The sequence below is a fragment of the Vipera ursinii genome (genome assembly GCF_947247035.1).
Source record: "Vipera ursinii genome assembly, chromosome: Z".
In the NCBI taxonomy this organism is placed as follows: Eukaryota; Metazoa; Chordata; class Lepidosauria; order Squamata; family Viperidae; genus Vipera; species Vipera ursinii.
This window is the reverse complement of record NC_139517.1, coordinates 44,354,763-44,381,674: the sequence shown is the minus strand read 5'-3', so window position 1 is coordinate 44,381,674 and position 26,912 is coordinate 44,354,763. Positions and strand designations below refer to the sequence as shown.

The 26,912-nt window shown below is 37.3% G+C and overlaps 1 protein-coding gene across 4 annotated transcripts in view; it reads left to right on the top strand.

Moving 5' to 3' along the window:
• Window positions 1-26,912, top strand: part of USO1 (USO1 vesicle transport factor) — a 59,256-nt gene that overhangs the window by 16,230 nt on the left and 16,114 nt on the right. For 3 of the 4 annotated variants that reach the window (XM_083376303.1, XM_083376301.1, XM_083376304.1), the window contains 11 exons: window positions 2,244-2,344; window positions 9,250-9,352; window positions 13,813-13,868; window positions 14,963-15,083; window positions 15,170-15,348; window positions 15,507-15,647; window positions 16,765-16,853; window positions 18,821-18,975; window positions 20,196-20,407; window positions 21,631-21,651; window positions 26,402-26,512. In XM_083376303.1, coding sequence (XP_083232429.1) covers window positions 2,244-2,344; window positions 9,250-9,352; window positions 13,813-13,868; window positions 14,963-15,083; window positions 15,170-15,348; window positions 15,507-15,647; window positions 16,765-16,853; window positions 18,821-18,975; window positions 20,196-20,407; window positions 21,631-21,651; window positions 26,402-26,512 — 1,289 coding nt within the window. The remainder of the gene's footprint in view (window positions 1-2,243; window positions 2,345-9,249; window positions 9,353-13,812; window positions 13,869-14,962; window positions 15,084-15,169; window positions 15,349-15,506; window positions 15,648-16,764; window positions 16,854-18,820; window positions 18,976-20,195; window positions 20,408-21,630; window positions 21,652-26,401; window positions 26,513-26,912) is intronic. The other variant, XM_083376302.1, reaches the window with a different exon arrangement.

The window sequence follows — 26,912 nt, the reverse complement described above, 5'->3', positions numbered from 1 at the left end:
CATTCAGAAGTCTAGCTAGGTTCCAGACTCTCACAAGTGGAAGAACCGATAGGTATTGGCATAGTGTATTGGACAATATATATTGAAGATTTCTGCAGTCATTCTTTCTCAGGAAGCTTTCCTGTTGCGCATTGCTTGGGCAGCATCCATTGGAAACTGCTGCAAAGTGGAAAGCCAGACCAAATGGTAGAGTGGACTGATATCTGCAATTTTTATCTGAATTAACAATGCTAGTTTAAGAACTCTACTGTTGACTAAAAAACAGAAACAATAAGAATTTAATCTTTAAAAATAGAGAAACTGAGAATTACCGGTAAATCTTAGCTAAATTTATTCATACTATGTTCTTATATACATAATATGGCCCCAATACCATTTCATTGTATTACAAGTAGAATACATTGTGCAATTCTGTATAAGGGTCCTGTATGGTACATAGCAGTTGAAATCTGGGACTATTCAGTGAAGTAACGGAAAAATATTTTATATATAAAAATAGATAGGCTGTCCTATCTAAAGACCAGGGGACACTAGTAGAAAACACTTCAGAATAATCTATAATAAAATGTAACTACATGACAAAAATAACAAATCCATTAAAGTAAGTATAGAATTAATAACACTAACTATAACACTAAATGAAATATGTATAATAACAGTAGCACTCAGACTTCTATATTGCTCCATAATGTTTACAGCACTGTCTGAGCACTTTATAATGTAAGCATATCCTCATTTTACAGACCTCGGAAGGATGAAGGCTGTGTCCACCTTGAGCCAATGAGGATCAAACTCCTGACTGTGGACAGATTTAGCCTGCAATACTTCATTCTAACCACTGTGCCACTACAGCTGTTTTAAAACCATAGATCATGTTAAATATAGGGTAACAACAATCCCACAACTCACATTTAGTTCCCAAATGTATAGTTAAAAAGAACTGTATTCATTTTCTTCCTGAAATAACAGCATGAAGCTATCCTGACTTCCCAGGGAATGCTGTACCACAAGGTCACGGATACTGCACAAACGACTTGCTTTTAACTTCCATCATTTCAGTTTGAATATGTAGGACAGATTCAGTTTAAAGAACATAACACCATAGAGAAAAAGCATGCGTGTCCTAAAGGGCTTTACAAATCATAACCAAGACATTGAAATATATATGGAAACCTACTATATATTATATAATATAGAATCTCAGAATACAAGCATTATCCTGCTATAATGGCTCACACTTGCCAGCAAACAAGTTGACAGTTTCTGAACAAACTGTAGTTTCTAAGTCTTCAAGGTCTGAAACAGAGTTATAGTAATTCAATCATGCAGTGATAAAGTCAGTATTACTAGGTCTTGTTTAGATTTTATTTATAGATATCAGACACACAAAAGTATATACACAGTAAAAAAAAAGTATATACACAGTATCTCCTGCTTGGCCCAGATTATCTTCATCTTCAATAATCACTGCACCTAATACCCATTGCAAACTAATGGACAACTTCTTCCAACAATTTTATATGGTTATTGATCGACAAAAATATATGGTCTGCCCACTAAGGAAGGCCAAGGGCTTAGGAAATTCCTACCCTTTACAAGCTGGAAGTGGAAGGCATACTACTCCATAAAACAGTGCTAACTTTCATAGGCAGTCTAGAAGAATACCATAGTTCATGATAACAAACACTGCAGAGGGATCTAAAAGGACCAGAAAGACTACATTGCCCTCATCCATATCCACATCTAATAATGTTTCCATCATATAACTGGGCCTAAGCATCATTCAACCAGTATTCTCTATAACTACACTACCTTCTTCAGAATGTCCCCCATACACACACAAAATTGGAAACTTGCCAGACATTATGCAGTACATGATTTAATAAATGGTTCATTCAGGAAGAGGCTTTTGAACTTAAAAAAATGAGATGAAATTGTTTTTTGCATAAGGGATTCCTGTTTGGAAAATTCAACAGTGTCTTTTTCTGAATATGAATGGGTTAAGGAAGTCTTAGATAAAGCACTGTTATATTTTTGAATGTTTGATTACTAGTTCATTGAGTTTGTTTTATTTTAGCATTTACTACTAAGTCTATAAACTCAACACCTATAGTCCTGAAATATTCTTATATAATATGAAAGATATGTCTAATTGTTCAATTTCACTTTTTAATATTTTTATTATATTTATTTTAAACTATCCTTGTTGTGACCTCTGAATTTTACTGTATTTAATGTTACAGAAGAAAATTCACAGAAACAAACAGAAGAATTTGGAAGTCAGTTTACTGAAATTTTCATTAAGCAACATGAAAATGTAACTCTTCTGCTGACTTATTTAGAGGTGAGAATTGTTTTGTTTAATTATTAAATAAGTATTTCATTTAACTGAGTGACATTGTCATAAATAAAGCATAAATGAGTTGAAAGGGCCCTTGAAAGTCTTCTAATCCAACCCGCAGGAGACCCTATATAATTCTGGACAAATAGCTGTCTGATCTCTTAAAATCTTCCAGAGGTGGAGCACTCACAACTTCTGGAGGCAAACCATTAATTGATTAATTGTTCTCTGTCCGAAAATTGCTCCTTAACTCTAGAATTGATCTCTCTTTATTACGCTTCCATCCATTGCTTCTTGTCTTGCCCTCAGGTGCTCTGTGGCAGCTCTTCAAATATTGGAAGACTTTTTTAATGTCACTCTTAGTCCTTGATGTTGAGACATCAGTGTTAATGCAGAGAAGAGCAACTAAAATGACCAAAGGCCTGAAGACTAAAACATACAAAGAATGGTTGCAAGATTTGGCTGTGGTTACTAGAGCAGGCGTAGGCAACCTTGGCTCTTTTATGACTCGTGGACTTCAACTCCCAGAATTCCTGAGCCAGCCGGCTCAGGAATTCTGGGAGTTGAAGTCCACGAGTCATAAAAGAGCCAAGGTTGCTTACCCCTGCTCTAGAGAAAAGGTTTAGGGGTGACATGATAGCAGTATTCCAATATTTGAGGGCTGCCACAAAGGAGAGGAAGTCAACTTATTTTCCAAAGCACGAGAGGGCAGAACAAGGAACAATGGATGGAAATTAATTAAGGAGAGAAGCAACCTGGAATAATGAGAAACTTCCTAACAATGAGGACAATTAGCCAGTGGAACAGCTTGCCTTCAGATATTGTAGGTGCTTCCATCATTGGAGGTTTTTAAGAAGAGACTAGACAGCCATTTGTCTGAAATGGTATAGCAGGGGGTTGGACTACAAGATGTTAAAGGTCCCTTCCAGCTCTATTCTGAATTGAAATTGATTTCTGTTCATTAGACTAGACATACTCAATTCTTACAATAGTGTATCATATGTTTTAACCTTTCTGATCATCTTTATTGCTCTTCTCTGTACACTTTCTAGACTCTCAATACCTTTTTTTGTATTGTGATCAAAACTGGACATAGTATTCCAAGTGTAGTCTTACCAAGGCAGTATAAAATAGTACTAATCATGTGATTTTGAAACTATGCTTCTATTGATGCAGCCTAGGACTGTATTGCCTTTTTTTGGCAGCTGCATCACACTGCTGGCTTATATTTAAGTGATTTCCCACTGGGACTCCTAGATCCCTCACAGTTACTGCTGTTATAGTGTAGTGTACCTGGGTACAGTGAGGGAAAAATTATTTGATTTCCTGCAGATTTTCTACGTTTGCCCACTATAATTTTAACAGTAGGTTTATTTTAACAGTGAGAGACAGAATAATAAAAAAAATCCAGAAAAACTCATTTCAAAAAAGTTATAAATTGATTTTCATTTTAATGACTGAAATAAGTATTTGATCTCCTATCAACCAGCAAGAATTCTGGCTCCCATGTGTCTTTTATACAGGTAATAAGCTGAGATTAGGAGCACCCTCTTAGAGGGAATGCTTCTTATCTCAGCTTGTTACCTGAATAAAAGACACCTGTCCACAGAAGCAATCAATCAATCAGATTCCAAACTCCACCATAATCAAGACCAAAGAGCTGTCCAAGGATGTCAGGGACAGGATTGTATACCTGCATAAGGCTGGAATGGGCTACAAGACTATCGATAAGCACCTTGGTGAGAAGGTGACCACAGTTGGTGCAATTATTCACAAATGGATGAAACACTAAATAACTGTCAGTCTCCCTCGATCTGGGACTCCATGCAAGATCTCACCTCGTGGAGTTTCAATGATCATGAGAACAGTGAGGAATCAGCCCAGAACTACATGGGAGGATCTTGTACAGGCTCATCTGAAGTTTGCCAATGAACATCTGAATGATTCAGAGAAGAACTGGGTGAAAGTGTTGTGGTCAGATGAGACCAAAATCAAGCTCTTTGACATCAAATCATCTTGCCATGATTAGAGGAGGAGGAATGCTGCCTATGACTCCAAGAACACCATCCCCACCATCAAACATGGAGGTGGAAGCATTATGCTTCGGGGGTGTTTTTTGCTAAGGGGACAGGACAACTTCACCGCGTCAAAGGGACGAAGGAGGGGGCCATGTACTGTCAAATTTTGGGTGAGAACATCCTTTCCTCAGCCAGGGAATTGAAAATCGGTTGTGAATGGGTATTCCAGTATGGCAATGACCCAAAACACACAGCCAAGGCAACAAAGGAGTGGCTCAAGAAGAAGCACATTAAGGTCCTAGAGTGGCCTAGCCAGTCTCCAGACCTTAACCCCATAGAAAATCTGTGGAGGGAGCTGAAGGTTCGAACTGCCAAACGTTGGCCTCGAAACCCTAATGACTTGGAGAGGATCTGCAAAGAGGAGTGGAACAAAATCCCTCCTGAGATGTGTGCAAACCTGGTGGTCAACTATAAGATACATCTAATCTCTTTGAGTGCCATCAAGGGTTTTGCCACCAAGTACTAAGTCATGTTTTGCGAAGGGGTCCAATACTTATTTTACTCATTAAAATGTAAATCAATTTATAACTTTTTTGAAATGCATTTTTTTGTTAAAATAAACCTATTAAAATTATAGACTGATCGTTTCTTTGTCAGTGGGCAAACGTATAAAATCAGCAGGGGATCAATTTTTCCCCCCTCACTGTAAGTAGTTATAGGTAGTTCTTAACTTATGATCACCATTGGAATCAGAATTTGCATAGCTAAGGAAGGCAGTCAGTGTGAGTTGTGCCCAATTTTACAACCTATTTTTTTTACCAGAATTGTTAAGCAAATCATTGCAGTTGTTTAGTGAATCATGCAGTCTTTAAGTAAATCCAGCTTCCCCATTGACTTTCATTGTCAAAAGCTAGCTGGGAAGGTTGCAAATAGTGATTACATGACCTTGGGATGCTACAACTATCGTAAATACATGCTGGTTGCCAAACAGCCAAATTTTGATTTCGTGACCGTGGGGATGCTGCTATGTTTATAAGTGCAAGGACTGGTTGCAAATAATTTTTAACTACAAATGGCCAGTAAACAAATTGTTACAAGTCAACGACTACCTTTATTTCAAGAGTATTTTATATTAATGTTGGTGATTATTTCAGAAATTTTGGACAGAAATAAGCTGTTACTCTTTTTATTGTTTACTGTAGCTAGAATTAGATATTTCACAGCAAATACATATATTACCCTTCTTACAAAAAGGTTATGTTCCTAGTTGCTGTTCACAAATCCATTTTGTTCGCAAGTCTAAAGTAGGTAAAAACATTCAAAAGTAGAGTTTGCGCCTTACTGCATCCGGCAAAACCTGACGTGATAATGTTGGCACATTCTCCAGTATTGATATGGCATGAAAGTCATCTGGGAATCTGCTTTGATTGCCCGAGCTGCCTGCCTAAATGTGCAGCAAAGATAATATTTTTTGGAAGGTTGCTATTAGTCCCTGGTCCATAGGCTGCAGGTGACAGATGGTGTTCAGAAGCCGATATACAACCTTCACATTTGGTTGGAAATCAGGCAAAGTGAATGACCTGGGGTGTTGTGCAGAATTTGCAGAAGCTTGGAGTCAATGTTTTTTCTTATGTCGATATGTCTCCACTTCCTTGACAAAGTGATAGAAGAACCAGTCTTCAGAGATCAGAAGGGTGACCAAAACATTCTTGTTATCCTTCCACACAACAGGAAGTGAGCTCTTTGAGATATGCTCAAGAGTTTTCAAAGTGGTAGATTAACAATTTTAGGCTCAGATCATTAGCAATTTTAGGCTCAGATCACCAGAAGCAGCAGCACCTAGCATCACAGTTAGCTATTCTTCACAATTGAAGCCTTGCATCATCATCTCCTCCTTGCTGATATAGATTCTGTCCAGCATTTTCTTCAAATAAAACGTGTTTCATCCACATTGAATATTGCTGGGACAAATAACCAATTTCCTAAATTATTTCCTTGAAGGCTTCCAGAAACTTCCAGTATGCATCCACATCCACACTTGCTGCCTCTCCATTCACTTTCATATTATGCAGGTTCACATAACCCTTAAAACTCAGGAACCACTGATGACTTCCAACAAATGTGTGTTCAGCAATGCTTTTACCAGCCTCCTATTATGAGTCATGAAACAAGCTCTTAGTTTTCTCCTGGATCAATATTAGGACAAAGGGCACACTGGTGCTAATATTCAGTCCTTATACTGAACAGCATCTCCATTTCTTCCATCAGTTTTCCTTTTCTCTTGATTATTATTGTGGATTGTATAGACCACAGGTCGTCAACCTGCGGCTCCGGAGCCGCATGCGGCTCTTTGAGCCGTCTCTTGCGGCTCCCAGCCGCCCGGTGCGCGCGCACCTCTTCCAACGGGCAGTGGTGCGCGCGCACCTCTCCAAATGGAGAGTGGCACCGCCCGTTTGGAGAGGTGCACGCGCACCTCCCCGAATGGGCGGAGGTGCGCGCGCACCTCCCCAAACCTTTGGAGAGGTGCGCGCGTACCTCTGCGCGAATGGGCAGCGGTGCCGCTCTTTCAGGAAGCCCGCCGCGGCCCGTCTGTGAAGCTGCCGAAAGCGGCAGCTTAGCAGAAGGGCCGCGGCAGCTTCCGCAAAGAGCGGCGCCCCTGCCCATTCCGAGAGGTGCGCGCGCACCTCTCCGAACGACCGGAGGTGCGTGCGTACCTCCGCGCGAATGGGCAGCGGTGCCACTCTTTCAGGAAGCCCGCCGCGGCCCGTCTGTGAAGCTGCCGAAAGCGGCAGCTTAGCAGAAGGGCCGCGGCAGCTTCCGCAAAGAGCGGCGCCCCTGCCCATTCCGAGAGGTGCGCGCGCACCTCTCCGAACGACCGGAGGTGCGCGCGTACCTCCGCGCGAATGGGCAGCGGTGCCACTCTTTCAGGAAGCCCGCCGCGGCCCGTCTGTGAAGCTGCCGAAAGCGGCAGCTTAGCAGAAGGGCCGCGGCAGCTTCCGCAAAGAGCGGCGCCCCTGCCCATTCCGAGAGGTGCGCTTTGGGGAGGTGCGCGCGCAACTCCGGTCGTTCGGAGAGGTGCGCGCGCACCTCTCGGAATGGGCAGGGGCGCCGCTCTTTGCGGAAGCTGCCGCGGCCCGTCTGCTAAGCTGCCGCTTTCGGCAGCTTCACAGACGGGCCGCGGCGGGCTTCCTGAAAGAGCGGCACCGCTGCCCATTCGCGCGGAGGTACGCGCGCACCTCCGGTCGTTCGGAGAGGTGCGCGCGCACCTCTCGGAATGGGCAGGGGCGCCGCTCTTTGCGGAAGCTGCCACGGCCCGTCTGCAAAGCTGCCGAAAGCGGCAGCTTTGCAGACGGGCCGTCGCCATCAGGCAACCGGGAACCGGTTCCATCTCATTTTTTAAAAAATGGCAGCCGCGTGCGTCCGCGCATGCGCAAAAAACCTTTTTGCGCATGCGCGTGCATGGACACACGCACGCGGCTCCCTCTTTTTTTAATTTGTGATGGAACCGGTTCCCAGTGGCTCTTTTTCTTTTTTAGGTTGCCGACCCCTGGTATAGACACTGTACTTTTCACATGTTCCATGATCTTTTCTGTGCTTAATGATCGTATCATGTTCGTCATCTTCTCCTCCGAGTTCTGTTCAATATGTCCACATTGTTAGCATTGTGAAGGTCAGAAAGGAAATGGGGGTGGGGTGGGGGAGAGACAGGAGAGAGTTGTCAGAAATTAATATGTGTGGTGCACCAGAAATTAATTTTTTTAATCTGATTTCTGGGACTTTCAAGAATGGACTTAGGGACTAGTTTGTTTCTATCTGTGAAAGTTTGCAACTTTCATAAGTGGAGTACATTTGTACAACATTCCCAGTTAACCATTTCAGTCTGATACATATTTTGAAAGAGGAATTTTGCAAGGAGTCATGAAATTTGTGTGTGTTGGAAGCGGGGGAGGGGACAAAACATAAGGTGATTCCTGCCATTTTTTTCCTACTTCACTTGAGTCAGTGGATAAAAGTTAGCAAGAAAGGATTACAGTGGAAAAATTTTATGGAGAAATCCCCATTGTGATCACATCTTTCTTACAGATGCTGCACTACTGTTCTGTCCAGAAATGAGGGATATTTTAGCTTCCTTTTGCTTATTATGACTCACTTGAGTATTCTCAGTTCAACCACTTAATAGAACAAATTTTATTCACATATTTTGTTTGCATTTTATGAGGAAAAATGGGGATAGTGCACTTCTATTTATTCAAATGTATAATTTGAGGCATCCCAAGGGATAGAAAAAAAAGGTGGGAGCCCTGTGGCATGTGAATTATGTTTGAAATACTGGACTGGAATCGTCTTGTATATTTCTTTTGTTCCTCCTCTTCCAAGGATGAAGATCCATCTGAGAGAGTCATAACAAGCTACCACAATCTCTTGTTTACATTCTTTGCTTTCATCCTTAGCATCTGTGTTGTGGGAATAATACAGGGTAGTTCTAAGAACCTGGAGCACTGACCAAATGGTGTGGGTGTGTACTTAATTTGATCTTAAAGTTTTATCCATAAGGTTTATATGGATAAAATTAAGAAACAGTTTGCTTGGGATATTCATCCTAGGAATTTGTTATGACTACGACAAGTTAATTTCACACAGGTATCCTTAATTTTACCTGAAACTTTTTTTTTTCTTATAAACTAACCTAAATTATTTGAGAAAAACTTTTTAGGTATTGCTATTGCTTGATGTTAATTATTTGGCAGATTTGTAATATTTCAGTCAATAGTTTATTACTTACTTACCCCAGGAAAAAATGTAAATACTAGCCTCTTTAGAACTGGTGTATTACATTACTGGCATAATAATAATTTAATAATTTATCAATGAAATATATGATTATTGCAGGAGTTTGATTTTCATGTCCGGTGGCCTGGAGTTAAACTTCTTACAGCGTTATTAAAACAGCAGGGTCCCCAAGTGCAGCAGATAATCCTAGTCAGTCCTATGGGTAAGTATTTTCAAACCTTTTGCATACCTTTTTAAATGTAATATCTGTTAGTTAATATTTTTATTAAACAAATTTATATGGCTGCCCAACTCACACATGGTGACTCCGGGCAGCATACAGAAATGAAAACAGATATCCAAAGCAATTGATAAAAACTTAAAATCATCAGCATTAGCTTTCTGGGTAAATAATGTTTTGTTTAGTATGAAAAGATAAGAGTAATTATAAATAAATGTTTTGAAGACCATAATTGAGTAATGGAATGCCACGACATAGGAACCTCTGTTCTGGATCAAACCTTACCCTGATTCAGGCAGTGTAGGTAGGTAATGTGGGGCAAGGGCTGGGGGCTTTGGAATTGTTCCAGAACCAATTAAGGTATTATATAATCAACCCCTAGAGAAAATGCCTACGGAGATTCTCAATCATCCAGGTCATGGTTGTTCCAAACCTGCTTTTTCCAAAAGGCATCTGAACTTTCTTGATTTTTCCCCCTTTGAAATTTTTTCTTTTCTCATCCAAGAAGCTCCTTCAGTTCTGGTGAGGAATAGAAGGATTTATATTCTTTGTAGTCATCTGGTTGTCAGCACTCTGAAGATTGGTCGTTAGCTCTCTGAAAGTTATTGAGGCTACTTGGGACTGTATCATCAGAGTCACCTGAGGGAAAATAGAAAGAACAAAAACACATCAAGGATGCCCTATCCTAATTGGACCTTCATGAAACCCACAAAAGGATGCAGCAGCAGCTCTTTCATAACAAAGAAGAGAACAACAAATGGAGCAACATTGTCATTCCATACATTTCAGGAATATCTGAAAAGCTTAGGAGGATTTTCAACCAACACAACATATGTCCACACTTTAAACTCAGGAATACATTAAGATAGAAGCTTGTCCACCCCAAGGACAAAACATCCAGACACAGTTCAGTGTAGTATATGCAGTGCTCTTGAGGATACAGATAAAGACCCAAGTGGCTCAAGGACACTCAAAGAACTAACAACTAACCCTCAAAATGGTAATGACCAGATGACTGCAAAGAATATAAAGCATTCCATTCTCCACCCATCAGAAGAAGCTTCTTGGACGATAAGCAAAACTTTTTCAAAAAAAAAAAAAAAGCCCAGGTACCTTTTGGAAAAAGCATCTTTGGAACAATGCCTTAATTAGGGCTCAGAATCTGTCTAAGAACTACATAACTTTCAGAACTAAGGACTGTGCAATAGCTGCCCATTAAAGAATATGGCAATTGCATTATTATTCATAGTGTCTCTCTAGAATATCTCGATAATTAAGATGATGGATGGATGGATTAGATTTTCAGTGCTATGTATATAGTGTATTGTAATCAACTAAAATGGATTTTACTGCTATAATCTGAATAACCTGTTTTTGTCTATGAGAAAGTGTAAATAATTCATTGCTATAAGTTATTAAAAGATGTTTTTGCTTGGCATTCCAATGATAAGATTAATTGCACCCTCTGGCTTCACATCTCATCTTGTGAATTTTCTAATCTATTCAAAATCTGAGCATAATTTTCGACTTCTGGTTTGCGTCAAAAGCGATGCAGCCAAGGTAAAGTGGTGCTTCGCTCCGCACAGCTGGTTTCTCCCTGCCAGGGTGCCCTTAAAGGGTCTTAAAGTCACCCCAGAGAGATGTTGAAGAAGGAGGGGATCACGGAAAGACGGTGGTCGATCCGGTGGTCGATCCATTTGATCTGAGGAAAGCTCTCCAAACAGGCAGTGAAAGGCTGGCTGCATTCCTGTGACCAGCCTGAAGCTAACACAACCGAAGAAAGAAAGCACTAATTAGCAGATCGTAAACAGCGTGTTTGGAACTGGGTGAGAATATTGATCCTTCCTTTACTACTTTGCAACTGGATTTCCTGGAAAAGACTTCCAAGAAGCTAAAAATCTCTGAATGCAAGAAGGAAGGGGATTGATAGAAATACTTAACACTGAAGTGGAAGTAATATAAAGGAGTGAGAAAATTGTTAAGATTTTCTCTTTGAAAAAAATACTGGGATGAAATACAAGAAATCAACCTTCTGTTTTAAGAGTTGGAAAATGGATATTGAATGACATCTAGTGGTGGATGAGAGTATAGCAATACAGCTGCAACCACTGGTGCAGACCTGGCAGGAAGCCTAGAAATAGATAACAACCTAGCTTCTTTGTTGTTTGGTGATTTTTAACAGAGAACAGCTGGCAACAGAGAAAAATATTTTGGCATACTTATTGCAGTGTGAGAACTTAATTGTTTTGAAACCTGGTGACCTTGGGTTATAAACATATACTGAACTCTGATTTTTAACTATTTGGAGAGAGAGAGAAAAATTTTACTTTTGGCTACATTTGTCTGGGGGACATTTTTGGTTTGTTCTTATGGTGGTTGAACATTTTGTACACTATGAATATTTTGGATTGTAAATCTCGGCCGATCGACAATTTCTGGATGTCTTAGCAGAAGGACTATTATAAAATTCTGCTTTCAGTAGTGGACTTACATTCTGGAACCTATCGGATTATAAAGACAACATATAAAGACCAGAAGAACCAGATAAGACTTTGTTCTATAGACATTAAGACTGGTGGTATTAGACAAGATTAGTATTTGGGGATCACAACACTTCTGATAGAACATCTGGAGGGGGAAAGTAAAATAGATTCTTTATATCTAGCTAAAAGTGATAGGAAAACATACTTATTATTTCCATCTGAAGCCCCTAGCCAGGTTTACCAGGGATCTGCAGAAATGATGCCTCAAGAAGAAGTAAACATTTTCCAGAAGGAAATACATTATACAATTAATTCAGGAGACAATTATTTCACATAAAGAAGATGCAGGAAAAAAACCATGATGAAATTAAAAACAACAATACAATTGAGCAAATCTCTAACCTAAACTTACAAGTAGAAAGTTCCCAGAAAACGACTATAAAGAATGAACAAACAAGTCAGAAAACAGAAGATGAAGCAGAGGAAATTGATTTAAAGACACAAGATATAAAAGAAGGGAAACATAAACTGGCACAGACAAAAAAAAATCTGCAAGACTTAATTACAACAATAGAAATGGAAAAGGCACTCTGTTATTTAGGTTTTCAAAGTATACCTGAGGATAAGGAAGAAGATTTTAAAAAACGGATTATAAAGCTGTTAGGGGAAATGTCCGAAATGGGGAGACAAAAAATGAAAAAAAAAACTGAGAGAGAAGGAAAGTGGGAGTTGTTTAATTGGGTGGAATTCCCCCTCAAAAATATCCTACTGAAATTGTTCTTCCCATTCCAAGCAGGAAGGAATTTTTTGGCGATTTAATTACTTTGGCCTGAAAAGCCAACTGGTAAAGGAAGAAAGCTAGAGTTAGACTTAATAAACAGAAGATCTGATATACCAGATGTGGTATTATATAATCCAATATTAGTTTGAATATGGTCAAAAGAATAGATAGCACATAGATATAAATAGATTTTTATAATAAGAAAGATACGATTTATACTTGGAATAGCATCCTTTTTTGATATGGGAATTAAAAAACTAGGATGGCTTGTATAAATGAAACTTTCACCTACACAAATTTAATTAACTGAATATTTTGGATATTTTTTGAATATTTTGAATACTGAAGGAAAATTAAATTTAAATAAGCTTGAAAAACAGGACATTGGTTTAATATGGAGACTTTAATTGCAAATACAACTTAAATATAAAGTGGTTAGAAAAGAGGTTATAAATTGATACTTTTGGTATTTGTATAACTCTAGAAAAATATGAAAAGGATATGTATACCTAATTTTGTATGTACTAATAATAGTGAAAACTGTGTTTGTATTTGTTTAATGTTGAGAAAATGAAAACATTATGAAGAATGCCTGAGCAGGGGGTTGGATTAGATGACCTCCAAGGTCCCTTCCAACATCATCATCATCATCGTTGTTGTTTTTGTTGTTTTTCCAAGGGGGAAAAACACTGTATTGTGTAGTATTGTATAGATTTGTATTGGAAAAGTTAAGATACAGCATTGAGTAACAAATGTACCTGGACATCACGTTGTTTACTAAGCACTTGTGTTTTGTAATAATAGAAAATAAATATAACATTTATTTTTAAAAAGTTGAGCATAATTTTCCATATATGTGGTAGTATTTTTAGCCAGAATATTTAGGTAGGTTATGGTGGTGCAAGAAACAGCTAGACGGGGCTAGTTTTCATTCTCTTAATGCCAACAAGCCATTAAAAACTTGCTTCCCTAATTTGTCAAGAAAAGAATATGGTGTGTGTGTCATATTTCAGTGATGTCGCCTATGACATGAATATAGGAATTCATATAGGCAGACCTTGGTTTTTCAATCACTACTGGCCAGACAAGACTAGACTTCTTGAGATCTTGAATGTCTGTGGCTTTGTTACAATAGATAATTTTTCGCTAAACTCAAGTTAATCATTTTCTTTTTTTAGGAGTCTCACGATTAATGGATCTACTAGCAGATTCTAGAGAGGTCATAAGAAATGATGTGAGTAGATGTTTTACATTCATATAACCTTTTAGTAATGACATTCATTTCTCAATTACAAAACCAGCCCAGCATTTTCTTAGCATTTATGTTCCAGTGAAAAGATGATATAATTGGAGTAGATGATAATTACATGACGTATATGCCAACTTGTTATTATTGCAGAATATTATAGATAAACTGTGTTTGAAGAAAATACGTTTATTTTTAATGTAATCTCATGCTAAAAATCTTAAGGGATTGATAGATTTGTTGTAAATTGATAAATGAATTTCATTGATTTTAGAAGTGCTGGTTGTTTTGCATAGGAAAGTATTAATCTGAACTGACAGATTTTTTGCTTATAAATGTATTATCTAACATTTCACATCCCTAAATCTTATATTTTCCTTACTCTTCTACATGCTGTGATTACTGTTCTTATTTTATAAATTATCAGACATACATTTTGTGTAGTTAAAACAAAATCTTCATTTTTCAATAAGTGTCTTACATAAATATACGCTTAAAGATAAGTTAGAGATAGGTATTCAGGTGCAGCTGCTTTATCAGTACACACTAGGCAGCATGTTTTATTTTTTGCAAAGTTCAAACAAAGAAAGAGCCAGGAACCCAAACTTCCCAGCTGCAAGTTCATATTTATTTATCTAATAATTTGAGAGAGAATTCTAAAATTTAACTAGAGAATAACTAGCACAGTAATTTTTAAAAAACAGTTTATCCTTGCCATTCAAATGAGTTAGACTGCCTTTTCAAACAATTAACTTCAAACAATCAAATTCTATTATTTTTAGTCCATAATGTGGCATTCAAAACCCTAGCACACAGGCAAGGAAGAAGTTCTGAGTCACCTGAAGAAGCTGCATGACTGCTTGACAAAATTACTTATTTCTCCTTCATTTTCTCTTTTTGTTAAAGGAATTTGAGCAACAGAAGATGAAATTATATGAGAGAAAATAGTGATTCTTATTCGATTGATTTTCATAAATTTTTAAGTGATTTTATGGGATATATATTCTAGTTCTTGTCTGCAATTGGTGGCTGTTTTCTTTTGTTTTTAACTGCAATGTCATTTTTCCCCCTCTCTCCTTCAGGGTGTTTTGTTACTTCAGCAGTTAACAAAAAGTAATGCAGCAATCCAGAAAATAGTTGCTTTTGAAAATGCATTTGAAAGATTGTTAGATGTCATAACAGACGAGGGTAACAGCGATGGAGGTATGTCCATGAAATCTACAATATCAGATAGTTCAGATTTATAAGGGTTATTGAAATTAATGTCTGTTAACTACTCTATTTTGCAGGCATAGTAGTGGAGGACTGTCTTCTGTTACTCCAAAATTTGTTGAAAAATAACAATTCAAATCAGAATTTTTTTAAGGAAGGTTCTTATATCCAGCGCATGAAGCCTTGGTTTGAAGTTGGTGATGATAATGCTGGTTGGTCTGCACAGAAAGTAACCAATTTGCATTTGATGCTGCAGGTAAATTTTTTTGTCAGTATGAAGTAACATTTAACCAAATGGAGTCTAACTAAGTTTTGTACTAATATCAAATGGAATAGCATTATCTTTGAAGTAATTTAAAAATGATGCTTTGGATACTTTCAGCATACATAAATCATTGTTTATTTTCTTTACAGCTGGTACGAGTGTTGGTGTCTCCTACAAATCCTCCTGGTGCCACCAGCAGTTGTCAAAAAACCATGTTTCATTGTGGGTTATTACAACAGCTTTGTACAATTCTGATGGCAACTGGAGTTCCTGCTGATATCCTTACAGAGGTAAAATACTATAGAATAATGACTGTTGCAAGGTAACAATCAGATAATAAGAGGAAATTATCATAGCCTTTTCTGAAATACCGAAGTTTTTAAAATTTCTGTAGAACTTGAAGATAATGGCACATATTATTACAGGTAGTCCTCAACTTACAACCTCAGTTTTAGCCCAACATTTCTGTTGTTAAGTGAGAATGTGTTAAGTGAATTTTGCCCCATTTTACAATTTTCTTGCCACAGTTGTAAAGTGAATCATTGCAGTTGTTAAATGAGTAACACAATTATTAAGTGAATCTGGCTTCCCCATTGACTTTGCTTGTCAGAAGGTTGTAAAAATGATCCTAGGACACTACAACCGCCATAAATGTGAACCATTTACCAAGCATTTAAATTTTCATCACATGACCATGGAATTGCTGCAGTGGTTGTAAGTGTGAAAAATGGTTTTCAGTGCCATTGTAACTTCAAATGGTCACTAAATGAACTATTGTAAATTGAGGATTGCCTGTACTTGATTCAATCTCATCATTTCAAATGTAAATTTAACTAATTTTAGTTTATTGAAAACTTTTGACAAACTAAAGAGTTCAGGTCTTCTTTTGCTACTATAAATTTAACCTTCATGTTAACAATGTTATTAGAGAATATTATTTTAGAATATTTTATGGTGTCTTACATCATTTGCAAGTGAATGGAATTCATGTCATTCAGTTTCATTGTTTTTGACATTATATGGGATCGCATGTAAAAGTTGTCTGCAAAGTATGACATCACATGATCACATATAAATCAACATTCAATGTAAACAACTACATATACAAAATTTGCTGAACTTTCAGTAATTTCATATTCTTCTGGTTGTGTGGAGTAACAAGTAAGGAAATATTGTCCAGTCTTAAAATCTGTTCAGCAGTCATGCCATCTTCACTGATACAATATATACAGAGAACCAAAGTTAGGTATTTTCGTAAATAAATATAAATACTCGTAGTATGCATTTTGCATAATGTAGCATAAATAAAAGAAATGAAGTCAATATCAAGTCATTGTTCACTTCCTGATTCTGATATTGTAGCTATTAGGTTTGATCTTTTTGTGTTCTTTTATTTTTATTTTCTAGACCATTAACACTGTATCAGAAGTAATTCGAGGATCTCAAATGAATCAAGATTACTTTGCTTCAGTAAATGCACCTTCAAATCCTCCAAGGTATGTTAAAGAAAATGTAATGCAAAAATGAATTTTTATGGAAGGAAACACCTTTATGTGTAAACTGGATGTGAAAATCTAAATGTTACTATTTAACTATAAGAAGTGGAAATTGATTTAGATAGTATTCTGAGTTTTCAAAATTTATTTATTTATTAAGAAAATTTATATGGCCACCCAATTCACTCATAGTGAATTAGGGCAGTTTACAGCAATAAAGCTTTAGTTTGAAACCAGTAAACCCCTTCCCCCTGGCCACAACAATAAGATGAACTACTTGATGGCCTCCATATCACTCTGAAATTCCCAAGCCTTTTGCAGGAGTCTTATTTCTGCAGTGATGATGTTCCACAGGGAAGAAGCTACCACAAAGAAGTCCTTTCTTGGTGCCACTAGATCAGGGGTGGAGAACTGGTTGGTCCGGTAGATAAGATTGGGGAAAAATGGTTCTTTGAAAAACCTAGTCCCAGGACATATAGCGCTTTAAAGGTGACTACCAGAGCCTTGAATTGGCCCAGAAGTAAATCAGCAGCCAATGCTGCTCCTGCAGTGAGGAAACATGTGTGCAAATCTAGGCTTGTATAGTACTATGCGGGCTGTCAGATTTGAACCAGTTGAAGCTTCTGGATACTTTTTAAGGGCAGCCTCATGTAGAAAGCACTGCTAATCAAGATGGGAGATGACCAAAGCATTAATAACTTTGAGCAGAGATTGTTGGTCAGGAAAGGGCATAACTGATGCACAACCCATAGTTTCACAAAGGCCCTCCTGACCATGACTGCCACCTGCTCTTCAAGCAGAACTCAGTCATGAGTTCAGGACAACCTCTAAGGTCATGCACTGGGACTGTTTGGGGGAGGGAAACCCCATCCAAGACCAGAGATGGCAATTTTCCATGGTTTGAAGAACCCCAAACCCAAAGCTATTCTGTCTTGCCAGGGTTTCAGCCCATTGCTCGCCTTCAAACCCATAACAGCCTCCAGGCACCGTGAGAGGGAGGCCACAGTATCACTTAACTAACTATGGGCTGCAATATACACCTGGGTGTCATCAGCATATTGATGACCTCTCAACCCATGGTGGTGGATAATCTCATCCAGTGGCTTGATGTATATGTTAAATAGAAGTGGAGAAAGTGCTGAGCCCTGTAGGGCCCTGAAAAGCAGGGGGTGAGGGCTGGACCTCTCGCTTCCTATCAACACCAGCTGAGACCAACTCAGAGGAAGGAAGTGAACAAGGACAACTTAATGCCCCCCCATTTGCAACCCCCAAACCCACTCTAGAAATATATCATCATCAATAGTATCAAAGGCTGCTAATAGATAAAGAATGAACGAACTATCCCCATGCTGGTCCCATCAGAGATCATCAAGAAGTGTGACCAGTGCCATATTCAGGGCTGAACCCTAACTGGAAAACCTCCAAATAATCTGTTTCATCCGGGAACCTAGTAGTAAGCTGATAATAATGTATTGACAGTTGCTTCATATACTCAAACAGGGTTTTTATCAGCAGTTTATGAATTGCAAATCATTTGTTTCTTAGTGTCAGAAAGAAAGTATTTTGTCATTTTCTTTTTGAATTGAGTTGAAAAGAATTGATGGAAGGTCTGGAACTCAAAGTGATAACTGAGTTGTAATTGCTTCTAGCTACCCCTCTGCCATCTTCTTTACCTTTTCTGGAGACCCCAAGCATTGAACTGAAACTTCTACTTTCAAATAATTTTTGTAAATTGCTGTCCTGGGAAGAAGAACCACATTAAGAAAAAAATAATGTATAAGATGAAGTAGTTACTTGGAAAAACTTGAAAAACAAAAATGAGAGAGTGAATAAGTCACATGTTTTCTGACTACTTGGGTTAAATAATATATTTTCTTTTGCCTATTAATGTGTCAATTTTATGTATGTATGCACATTCGTATGGAAACATACAGACCTAAACTAAAAAAAAATTATTTCAATCACAGGCCTGCAATTGTTGTGCTACTTATGTCAATGGTAAATGAGAGACAACCATTTGTGCTGCGCTGTGCTGTCCTTTATTGCTTCCAGTGTTTCTTATACAAAAACCAAAAAGGGCAAGGAGAAATTGTTTCAACTCTTCTACCTTCAACCATTGATGGTACAGTATTATTTAATTTAATTTATTGAAAATTAATTTATTGAAAAGTTAAATTCATACTTTTAACTTTAGGTACAAAAATACCTAATTGTGAGGTGGCACAAGGGAGGAAAATTCTACTCACTTTCAGGAGGCTTGTCCTTATAAATGGTAATTGTAGAGTTTTCCAGTTGTGTTCATTTGCAGTTGTTCTAGAAACAAGTTTGACATTATTGGCATAACACATGAAATGACATAATAGAAATATTGCATCCTTCTGTATATTATTTGAAAATCCTTCTGCTGCTTTAATGTTGTAGAATAGTTTTTTTTTTCCTTAAGTGTGAAATCCATTTCACTCAATCCCTTTTGGATTCCAGAAATGTTGATGATGCTATTTTTAACAAAATAAAGCAGCATTGAGCAGCATTAGACTCTCCTAACACTTTTCTTTGGATTTTTTATTCTGTTACATGCTCCTTCCAAACCTAGAAGTAAGGAGAAATTTCCTAACGGTGAGAATAGTAAACCAGTGGAATAGCTTGCCTCCAGAAGTTGTGAGTGCTTCTTCATCACTGGAGGTTTATAAAAAGAAACTGGACAGCCATTTGTCTAATGGTATATAAGGTCTCCTGCTCAAGCAGAGGGTTGGACTAGAACACCTCCAAGGTTGCTTCCATTCTGCTATTTGCTCTGGGTATTCTTAATGTCCTGAGGAATTCTTAAATAGATGCCACACATTATATATACCTTTAAGGTCAGCATATCGTTCAGTACATTTTATTCTACAAGATAACTTTTCCATAGTTTATTAAACAGTGGAGAATGTTCTACTATTGAACATTTCAGTTTAAGTACAAAATCATGCTGACAGAAGATCAGTTGACAATATTCCAATGATAAAAATTACTCTCATACATAGAGTTGATTTTTTCCCCTCAAAGGTATTTTAAGGGGTAAATATGATGTCTTAAATTTCTGCAAACTATAAGATATTGTTATTCTCCTTAACTTCTCCTGGGGAAATCCCTTCCATTTTTCCCTGTAACTCCTGCATAACTGTCCAAAATTGGCCCACACATTTTTTCCTCACCATTTGAATTGGCTATGCTCCTTGAAGCCCCTAACCAATGTCAAAACATTCCTGTTTTAGATAATGTCCCAGGTATTTCAAAAGCTTTACATAGGTGAACATGTCTGAAATAGTAGTCCTGTCAATAAATTGACTGCTTATTTTACAGCTACTGGAAGTTCTGTCTCAGCTGGCCAACTTCTTTGTGGAGGACTCTTTTCTACAGATTCTGTTTCAAATTGGTGCGCAGCTGTGGCATTGGCCCATGCTTTGCAAGAAAATGCCACTCTAAAGGAGCAGCTGCTACGGGTACAGCTAGCAACTAGTATTGGAAATCCTCCAGTGTCCTTACTTCAGCAGTGCACTAACATTCTGGCTCAGGTACAGCATAATGAACCTATAACTGAATCCTTTTAGAAGTATCCATAAAGAAACATTCTTTAAAAAGAGAGTTGTTATAAAATTCCTTGATTATTATGTTTAGTAAACCATAAAGCACTATTAAATGATCGTGGCACAAACTATTGCTTTTAATATGTAGTATTTTCTGTTAATTTGTGCTAATTCTGATAAGCATATGTGGGTAGAACCAACGATTAGAATTATTAAAACCCGTTGTTTGCTGGGATGTGGGTAATGTCTGTGGGTAACATACATGGAAAATAATAGTGTGGTGTGATTGCATTATAACTGGACCAAGGAGACCAAAGTTCAAATCTGTCCTCAGCTATGTAAGCTCTGTCAGTCCAATTTCTCATAAAGCTACAGAGAGGAAATATTGGAAGAGTGTTTGTTATGTTTTGAATGTCATAAGGAAAGGGAAAGTATACATCTAAGCAAATTATAAAGAATCAGAAATGCATGTATAATCTGTTTGATGTATACAGTACATCTTGAAGGAAGTAAAAATTGGAATAAGGGAATGAAAGGTGAGACAAAAATAGTATGTCCTTTTTTCCCCACAATCAGAGCATTGGTACATATTTGAACCATGAAAATATGAAGCCAAGAAATGAATGTGTACAAAAAACCTTGGCCACTTGTTGAGACCACATGTGGGCTTGCCTTCTTACAAATTTATCAATAATACAAAAGTAAATAGTCTTTACATTGACTTTCAGTTATTTTGTTATTGGTTTGTACAATGTGTATGTTTCAAATATTTGTATATATAGGATGGAGGAAAACATTTTTCTTGCATATTTTTATATGCAGTAAATAACACTTTTTCCTTCAGAGCAGCATGGAAAATTATTATGAACTTCATTCTACTTTTTTCTGTGCAAACTATTTTTTCTGAAAACAAATCAGTAGGTAGGTAGTTTCAAATGAAATAAAATCCCTATAAACCAAGCAAAACTCATTTGGCTGATGTTAAATTATACATAATACATTTCAGTGTTAATCTTTCTTCTCTTCTCATTCAAAAGTATTTGTTCTGAAAAGGGGTTGCTATTTATTTATTTTTTTAAAATAAACTTCTATGTCATCCATATACCTAGTCTCAGATTAATGAAAATCAAAACAGCTCACCTCTGTACAGTATTGTAATTATTTTAACATCCTACAGCATTCCTTTGTAATATTTAATGTATGGTTCACAGGGTGATAAGATCGACAGACGGGTATGTATTGATGAACGCAAAGCATTCCTTTCATTGTAGCAGGGTCTATTTGCTATCTCAGCTTTGCTGTGTTTTATGAATTAACTGTTTGAGGGTTTTTTATGTACTTACAGTTTGTGCCTGTTGCTTGGTGTTATTTCTAGTAACAAACTGTCTTATCTCTTGGTGGTTTTGATTACTGATATGGGAAACATGGTTGTTAAGGGTGCTTTTTCTTTCTCCGAAGAGTCTTTGTATAACCAGTGGGTACTAATTGTAGTTTGACTTCTTTACTCTTCTTTTAGTGTAAATTCAGTATCTGTTTTTTACAAAGTTTAATGAGTACTTTCTTGCTTTTCATAACCAGACAGAAGATAAAAAACTGAGGTGTTTCCAAACCATGGTATTTCAGATTAGTATTCCTCCTACTTAGTTTAAATAATTAAATAACTTTCAGATTAAATTTTGTTTTATTAAGTGATTCACTCTATTGATTAGTATTTTCTGCTGACTATTTAGGATAAGATTTATATATTGAATGATCTTACATTTTATAAAGTTTTTTGCTTAAGTTATAAAAGGAACAGAAGAACAGAACAGAAAGCTGGTTTGGTGTAGTGGTTAAGGTGCCAGGCTAGAAAGAAAGAGACCATGAATTCATGTCCTACCTTAGTCATGAAAGCCAGCTGGGTGATCTTAGAGCTGTCAGTCTCTCTCAGCCTAATTCAGTGGTGGCGAAACTATGGCACCCGTGCCACAGGTGGCACACAGAGCGCTCTCTGTGGGCACGCATACCGTCGCCCCAGTCCTAGGCCTTCAGCTGGGTTTTATAAAACCTTTTTGCTTTAGGCCTCCGCCGCTGTGTGCAAAAAAAAGAGAAAAGGTTCAATCAATCAATTTCAACTTCTGGGGGGGGGGGAAAAATCTCGCAAAGTTGGAATTGATTGAACTTTTTAGTCCCACCTAGTCTGCCGTTACCACCATAGCCATGCCTATCCAATGGGCCACGCCCACCCGGCACCTGATGATACATAAGTGGTTTTTGTGTTGCAGTTTGGGCACTTGGTCTCTAAAAGGTTCACCATCACTGGCCTAATTCATCTGACAGGGTTGTTGTGGGGAAAATAGGAGATATGTTGGATATGTTTTGTGCATTTTTTGTAAATACTAAAGGGATATAAATAAACAAAAATAAAATGGCAAAATACAATTGCAAAATCAATTATTGCTAATAAAAACAACCATTAAGTAAAGAGACTGATTTTTTTCATATCAAAAACAGATAGAAATAGCCAGGAATAGATTTTAAGACTATAAATATTCTTATTGGGTTATAACTATTGAAACATTTGCCTGTTTAACCTATAGAATCATTTTCTTTTTCTTTTTTTTACAAAAAGTGTTTCAAATTATAGGGAAGCATGAAGATAACATGTGGCTATATCTCTTTAAAGCAAGTGGATGATGCAGCTGTAACCTATCTTCCTTTCATTTTCCAAATAGCTGTAGAAGTAAATGATAAAAATACTGGCTAGAAGTAATTATATTCAGTGTATCGAGTCCTCTCAGCATAATACTAGTGCTTTAGGTGGTATCATTCCCTGAGGTAGATCAGATCAGGAAGCAATCACCACCAAAAAAATTCACCTTATTGAAGTTGGCCACAGTAACAGAATTTTAAAAACCTGATAGAATTTCTCCCTTTTACAGCAGTAGCACTTAGACTTATATACTGCTTCATAGTGTTTTACAGCCCTCTGTAAGCGGTTTACAGAGTCAGCATATTGCCCCAACTGGGTCTTCATTTTACTGACCTCAGAAGGATGGAAGGCTGAGTCAACCTTGAGCTGGTGAGAATCGAACTGCTGACAGCTGGCAGTCAGTAGAAGTTGTCTGCATTGCTGTATTTTAACTCAGAGGTCCCCAGCCTTTGGAGCACCAGGGACTGGTTCCACGGGGAGAGGGTTTTTTCCATGGATTGGAGGGTGCATGTTATTGTATGTTGCCTGCATCCCACGGATGGGCCTTTGCTTGTTTGTGCAGACCGCTTGCTGGATGCCGTGGCCTGGTACTGGTCCATGGACCGGGGTTGGGGACCCCTGTTCTAACCACTGTGCCACCACAGAATCAAGGGGAGCAATTTTAAGTTTCTTTCTCACACTTCCTGATTTTCCAAATTTATTGCTCTTCTCTGCACTCCTTCTGCAACATCTTTTTGTATTGTGACTAAAATTGGATGTAGTATTCCAAGTGTGGTCTTGTAAAGTATGGTCTTTGCAGGAGAAAGTAATACTAGCACTGCTAGTGTGAAAAGTATTGGCTATTCCCTTCAGCTTGGTCTACAGATTTGATGAGTTCCTCTTGTATCCCTTCATCTAAATTGTTTAGGAAGATTTTGAAGAGTACTGAGTTCTAAGACAAAACCTTGGGTTATCCCACTGCATGCTTCTCTCCATATAGATGTAGTTCCTTTGAGGACTACACATTGAGTGTGGTTGGTCATCCAGTTACAAATCCATCTGGTGGAGATGCTATCCTACATTTTTCTATCTTACCCAGTAATAAGTTTGTGGTCTATGTTGTCAAATGCCTTACTGAAGTCCAGGTATACTATGTCCACAGCATTTTGGTGGTCCATTAACTTAGTCACTTTGCCAAAGTTTTTGACAAACCCATGTTGGCTTCTAGTAACAGCTTTGCTTGTTTCTGGATGTTCACAAATACGCTGCTTAATTATCTTTTCCAGGATCTTCCCAGGTATTGTTGTCAGACTGATTGGTCTGAAATTTCCTGGGTCCATTTTCCCCCCTCTTTTTGAAGATTGGAACCATATCACCTCTTTTCCAGTCTTCTGGTAATTCCTCAGTGCTCCTGGATTTTTTTAAAGTTATGGTTTAGTAGTTCCAAGATCACGTCTACCAGCTTCTTCAGAACCTTGGGATGTAATTCATCTGGTTCTGGTGATTTAAATTTGTCTGGAAATATGTTGTCTTACCATTATTATTTTTGCCTACTTTGATTTGTATTCCTAATCTGTCTTTTATTATGTATTTTTGTTAGGTTGGGTTATTTTTTTTCCTTTTGTAGAAAGACAGATGCAAAGAATAAATTAAGCAATTGCACTTTCTCCATGTTGCCTATTGCCAACTTGACATCCTTTCCCAATATTGATTGTTTCCTTGACATTTTTCTTGCTTTTTATATGTAGAAATTTTTAAAATTATTTTTTATATTTGTTGAATGTTTTAGTTTGTTCTGAGCTTTAACTTTTCTGACTTCTCCTTTTTGTTTTTCAGTTTATCAGAGACTTGCTTATGCAACTGCTGGTTTCATCTGGGGTCTCTCTTATTTTTCTTTCTCAGTGGCATTGTTAGATTGGGCTTTTATACTCTTATTTTTCAGAGATTCTTGAGTGGTTTTTCCCTTTGAAATTTTCATCCATGGAATCATTCCCTAGCTAAGTGTGTTCATATCTAAAGTCTAAAACACTAGCATGACTTTGTTCTATTGCATGTGCCTCTGTTGTGTTAAATTCCAATATGACATGGTTGCTCTTCTCCCAAAGTTCCTGCAGCATCAATCCCTTCTGTCATTTTATTGCTGTTAGTAAGGATTAGGTCCAGTATAGCTGACCGTCAAGTACCTGCCTCTGTCTTTTGGATGACAAAGTTGTCAGGTTTGTTAGGAACCTGTTTGATCTTCCATTTGGTGCAGAGTTTGTCTCCCCATAGATGTTGGAGTAGTTAAAATTTACCATTACTCTTCTAGTATGCTTCCTGCACATTGTAGCTAAGTGATTAGCAAAACATTTGTCTATTTCCTCTGATTGATTGGGTGTCCTGTAGTATAGACCTATGGCAATGTCATTCCTTTTTCCTTTTATATTAACCCAAATGTATTCAAGAAGATTTTCATCCTTTTTTTTGCATTTCTATATAGGTGTAGTTATTTCTTATAAATAATGCAACTCTGCTTCCTCTTTTATTAGGTCTATTTCTTTTGAACAATTTAAATCTATCCACTTGTATATTCCAGGCATTGTTAAATCCCACCAAGTTTCAGTAATGAAAATAATGTCATACTTGCCCTCATGTACAAGTCCTCAACCTATGACCACAATTGTGGCTGGAATTTCCATTGCTAAGCAAAGTGGTTGTTAAGTGAACTTAGCCCAGTTTTACTCTTGAAATAGTTTGTATGTCTTGCTGTAATATAAATTCTGTATAGATCTACATAATAAATGTACTATGCCATTTTAGTAAATTTTCTGAGTGACCAGATGAATTCCTTCTCATCTTTTTACTTTGGGATAGACAGCCTGCTAGTACTTATAATGTAACTAAATTTTGTGCAGCTACACATAGAGTTAGCAATGGACAATAAGGAGATACTGCTATATCTGGTAATCCAGTTCTCTATTCATCCATAGTTCATAATCTTTTTTAAAATATTATTCAGCCAGATAGGATTGCTACCACACAATAAAGTCAAGATTCAGTTTCAGCCAGCCTCCTTTCCTAGCTGATAGCAATAATCCCCAGCCCACTCCTCACAATAATTTTCTTTTCCAGTTGCAAATACTAAGGATGCACAGTTCTCATCAGGCTCCATTGGTATTTTATTCCCAATTTTTTTCCTGAAATTTTATTGTATTTCAAGTTTCCCCAAGGCCTGTGCATTCCTCACTTTTAGGGAATGGTTTTGGTTGATTGATTGATGACCTTGAGAATTATGATGCAACAGAGATAATATTTGCTTTTGTTTTTTCCAGGGAAGCAAAGTGCAGACAAGGGTTGGATTATTAATGCTGCTTTGCACATGGCTAAGCAATTGCCCCATTGCTGTCACAAATTTTCTTCACAATCCAGAAAATATTCCATTTGTATCCTTTTAAAAGAATTACAATTTAATATTTTGCTGTAGTAATGATATAAAGTTTCAATTAAAGGCCAGAAGTGACAATACACTAAAAGAAATGCATCTTTTGCAATTTTGACATTTATTAAATTATTATTAAAATATCTCACATTGTGCTCATGAATAGATTTTCACTGTCTTCTATTAAAATTAGCATGCTACATGTTTCTGTTATAGTATAATAACAGTGTTTCGTTAAATTTGTTTTGGTTAAATGAATAAACAACTGATTGCTTTGTAGTTAAGTTATTTAGATAAAAACCTAAGTCAAGACAAGCTGGTGGTGAAAAAGTTAAGTTAGAAGTAAGAGACTCCCAAGAAGTCCAAAAGCTGTAACCAGATTGGTAAATCAGAAAGTTTTATGA